The sequence below is a fragment of the Calidris pugnax genome, unplaced genomic scaffold, assembly GCF_001431845.1.
Source record: "Calidris pugnax isolate Ruff unplaced genomic scaffold, ASM143184v1 scaffold559, whole genome shotgun sequence".
Taxonomy (NCBI): domain Eukaryota; kingdom Metazoa; phylum Chordata; class Aves; order Charadriiformes; family Scolopacidae; genus Calidris; species Calidris pugnax.
Genome location: NW_015091295.1, coordinates 35,924 through 39,511, shown reverse-complemented (window position 1 = coordinate 39,511; position 3,588 = coordinate 35,924). Strand labels below are relative to the sequence as shown.

The 3,588-nt window shown below is 52.7% G+C and overlaps 1 protein-coding gene across 1 annotated transcript in view; it reads left to right on the top strand.

Moving 5' to 3' along the window:
- LOC106899076 overlaps positions 1 to 3,588 on the top strand; it is a 15,809-nt gene that overhangs the window by 3,866 nt on the left and 8,355 nt on the right. Inside the window, exons 2-4 of the mRNA XM_014960741.1 lie at positions 59 to 155; positions 1,613 to 1,711; positions 2,944 to 2,998. Of these exons, the coding sequence (XP_014816227.1) occupies positions 59 to 155; positions 1,613 to 1,711; positions 2,944 to 2,998 (251 nt within the window). The remainder of the gene's footprint in view (positions 1 to 58; positions 156 to 1,612; positions 1,712 to 2,943; positions 2,999 to 3,588) is intronic.

Sequence of the window (3,588 nt, the reverse complement as noted above, 5' to 3'; positions counted from 1 at the left end):
TTCTTGCTCAATTAGGGAACCTCAGGATGGTTTCTAAACGTGTGGTTCCATCCCGTAGGTACGTGGGGAACCTCTCGAGAGACGTGACCGAAGCTCTCATCCTCCAGCTCTTCAGCCAGATCGGACCCTGCAAAAACTGCAAAATGATCATGGATGTAAGAACCTGCCCCCGATGGTTTCCCCGCTTCCGGTACCACGTGGATTTGGGTCGGACTTGGGTTTTTTTCTGAATTTTGTTGGAAACAACAGCGCAGCCACGTTGCGGGGGGTGCAGTGAGGCTGGAGGTGACACTCACAGACTTGGGGTGTCCTTTCCACGTCGTGGTGGCTGAGGTTAAACTTAAGGGTGAGTGGATTTGTGAGGGGGGGAGTGAACAGAGGAGATCTGGAAACCTCTTGAGATTTGAGAACCAACTGGGCCACCAGGAAACCTCCAGCTCCAAAGAGCACGTACGAATGTAGGTCCTTCAACCTCCTGGGGAGAGGGGAGAACAGGGTGAGCTCCAGGCCTGGAAGGGAGGGAGGAGGGAAAAGAGGGTGCTGAAGGCAAAGTCTCTCCCCAAAAGGTTGAAAACTCCTGAATTAAGGCAATTCCAAAGGCCAGCAGCGGGCACTTGTGGCCAAGAAGGGGCGTCAGGAAGAGCGTGGCCACAGGTGGGTGGGTGGATTTGTGAGAGGAGATCTGGAAACCTCCTGGGGAGGAATATCCCCCCCCTCCCCGCCCAGGACAGGTTGGGGGTGACCTGCTGGAGAGCAGCTGTGGGGAGAAAGAGCTGGGGGTCCTGGGGGACAACCAGAAATGGGTCCTGGTGGCCAAGAAGGTCTCCTGGAGGGGCATCAAGAAGAACGTGGCCACAGGTGGAGGGAGGTCATCCTGCCCGTCTGCTCTGCCCTGGGGAGGCCCCAGCTGGAGCACTGGGACCAGTTGTGGGCTCCCCAGTTCCAGAAGGACAGGGAACTGCTGGAGAGGGGACAGCAGAGGGTTATGAAGACAATGAGGAGCCTGGAGCATCTCCATGCTGAGGGAGAAGAATGGCTGAGGGACTTGGGTCTTTTTAGTCTGGAGAAGAGCAGACTGAGGGTGGATCTGATCAAAGCCTTTAAATCCTTCAAGGGTGGGTGTCAGGAGGATGGGGCTGGTCTTTTTCCAGTGGTGCCCAGGGACAGGACAAGAGGGAATGGGCACAAACTTGAACACAAGAAGTTCCATCTCAACATGAGGAGGAACTTCTTGACTTTGAGGGTGGCAGAGCCCTGGCAGAGGCTGCCCAGAGAGGTGGTGGAGTCTCCTTCTCTGGAGACATTCAAACCCACCTGGACACATTCCTGTGGGACCTGCTCTGGCAGGGGGTTGGACTGGGTGATCTCCAGAGGTCCCTTCCCACCCCATATCATCCTGTGATTCTGTGAAAAGTTCTTTTTTACCTTTTTTTAAAGCAGAACTGACCCCCCCCTTACCCTGGGAGCTGTGTTCGCGCCGAGTCTCGGCATAGAGTGATGAATCCCGCGTGTGTTGAGATGTTAATTAACTAAAAGCTGAGCAGAAACGAGGGAGTGTGGAGTGTGAAGGGGTTTGTATCGATAAACCTCTCGTTCTTTTCCTTTTTATCAGACAGCTGGAAACGATCCCTACTGTTTTGTGGAGTTCTACGAGCACCGGCACGCGGCGGCAGCCCTGGCCGCCATGAACGGCCGGAAGATAATGGGTAAGGTAAGCTGTCGTGTCTCCAGGGTGAGTTGGGGTTGAACATCAGGCTGGTTTAGATGGTGGGGCTGAAATATCACTGGAGAACCAGCAGGCACATGGTTAATATTAGGCATTGCCTTGGGATGAGGTCTCAGTGTGATAGAGTTAAGGAAAAAAAGCCTCTTTGGAGTGGTGGAGGAAGAAGGAGGGGATGTAGAAGTGGGAATGCTCAGAGATGTGGGGAATAATGAGTGTTTTAACCCTGCTGACCTCACTGGGACAATGTCTCTCTCTTCCCACCCTGCAAAAAAATCCCTCTCAAACTCCCAGACTGGTCTGTTTCCCAGCCCTGCTCTTCATCGGTGGAACACAGTCTGAGAAATGGGTCTTAAACTTCAGCTTTCACCCCAAAATGTTGAGAGCAGCCCTGGGGAGAAGGACCTGGAGGGGTTGGTGGGTGAGAAGCTCAGTGGGAGCCATCAATGTCCCCGGAAGGGACTCTTGATGAGGGAGGGGAGCCATAAGATGAGAAGGAACGGTTTTACACCAAAAATTAGGAGATGGAGATGAGATTTGGGGAGGAAGTTCTTTACCCTGAGGGTGGGGAGAGCTGGGCCCAGGTTGCCCCAAGAAGCTGCCCCATCCCTGGAGGGGTTCAAGGGCAGGTTGGAGGGGGCTTGGAGCAACTTGGTCTCATCAAAGATGTCCCAGCCACTAGAAGGGGTGGAACTGGATGATCTTGAAGGCCCCTTCCAACCCAAACCATCCTGTGATGCCCTGGCCATTCCACCACTTCCCTGGGTTGGAGGGGACCTTGAAGTTCACCAAGACCAACCCTCAACCCACCCCTGCCCAACCCACCACTGCCCCACGGCCCTCAGCACCGGCTTTTATATCCCTCCAGGGCTGGTGTTTGGGGAGGGGAGCCCCAGGAGGAGAAGGAAGAGTTTGAAACCAAAAATTGGGAGATGGAGATGAGATTTTGGGAGGAAATTCTTCCCCCTGAGGGTGGTGAGAGCCTGGAACAGGTTGGTCAGAGAAGCCCCATCCCTGGAGGGGTTCAAGGGCAGGTTGGAGGGGGCTTGGAGCAACCTGGGCTGGTGGGAGGTGTCCATCCCAAGGGCTGGATGGTCTCTAAGGTCCCTTCCAACCCCAACCATTCCATGATTTTCCAATTCCATGAGCTCAGCCTGAAGCTCTGGAGGGATCTGAGCTGGGATTTGCCGGTTCTAACGAGCACGACTTGGCGTTTGCAGGAGGTGAAGGTGAACTGGGCCACCACCCCCAGCAGCCAGAAGAAAGACACCAGCAGTAAGTGTCGCTTGCCCTTCTATCATTTGTACAAAGCACTTTTTAAACACAAAAAGCGATTTAATCCTTAAGTCCTAAGATATTCTTTTAATGTCTTTGCGGTGGGGGGGTGCCTATGGGGCTCCTTGGCACCCTCAAGACTTTATCCCAAACTGGGCTCCTCTCAAAATTCTTTTTAAGAGCAAAATGTTGCAGCACAAGGTCTTGTTTCCATGTTTTTCTTCCTCACCTGGTGGTCTTAACACCACTTCTTCCTTCAAAATACTCTTGCTTTTGGGGAACTCCCAAAATTCTTTTTAATAGCAAAGTGTTGCAGCACGAGGTGTTGTTTCCAGGTTTTTCTTCCCAACCCGATGGTCTTAACGTCGCTTCTTCCTTCAAAATCCCTTCCCTCTTGACACCGACGGGTTTTTAATTAATAATCTTTCCTCTGATGGGATTTTAATTGGCCATCTCCTGCCGGCGTGTGGAGGAGGGAGATGTCAGTGTAGCCTCGGCGCGTCGACTGAAGAGTTTTAAGCCTTTTTATGGTCAATAAAATGATCTTAAAAGCAGTTTGGAAAACCCCAAACCCTAAATATCACTGGATT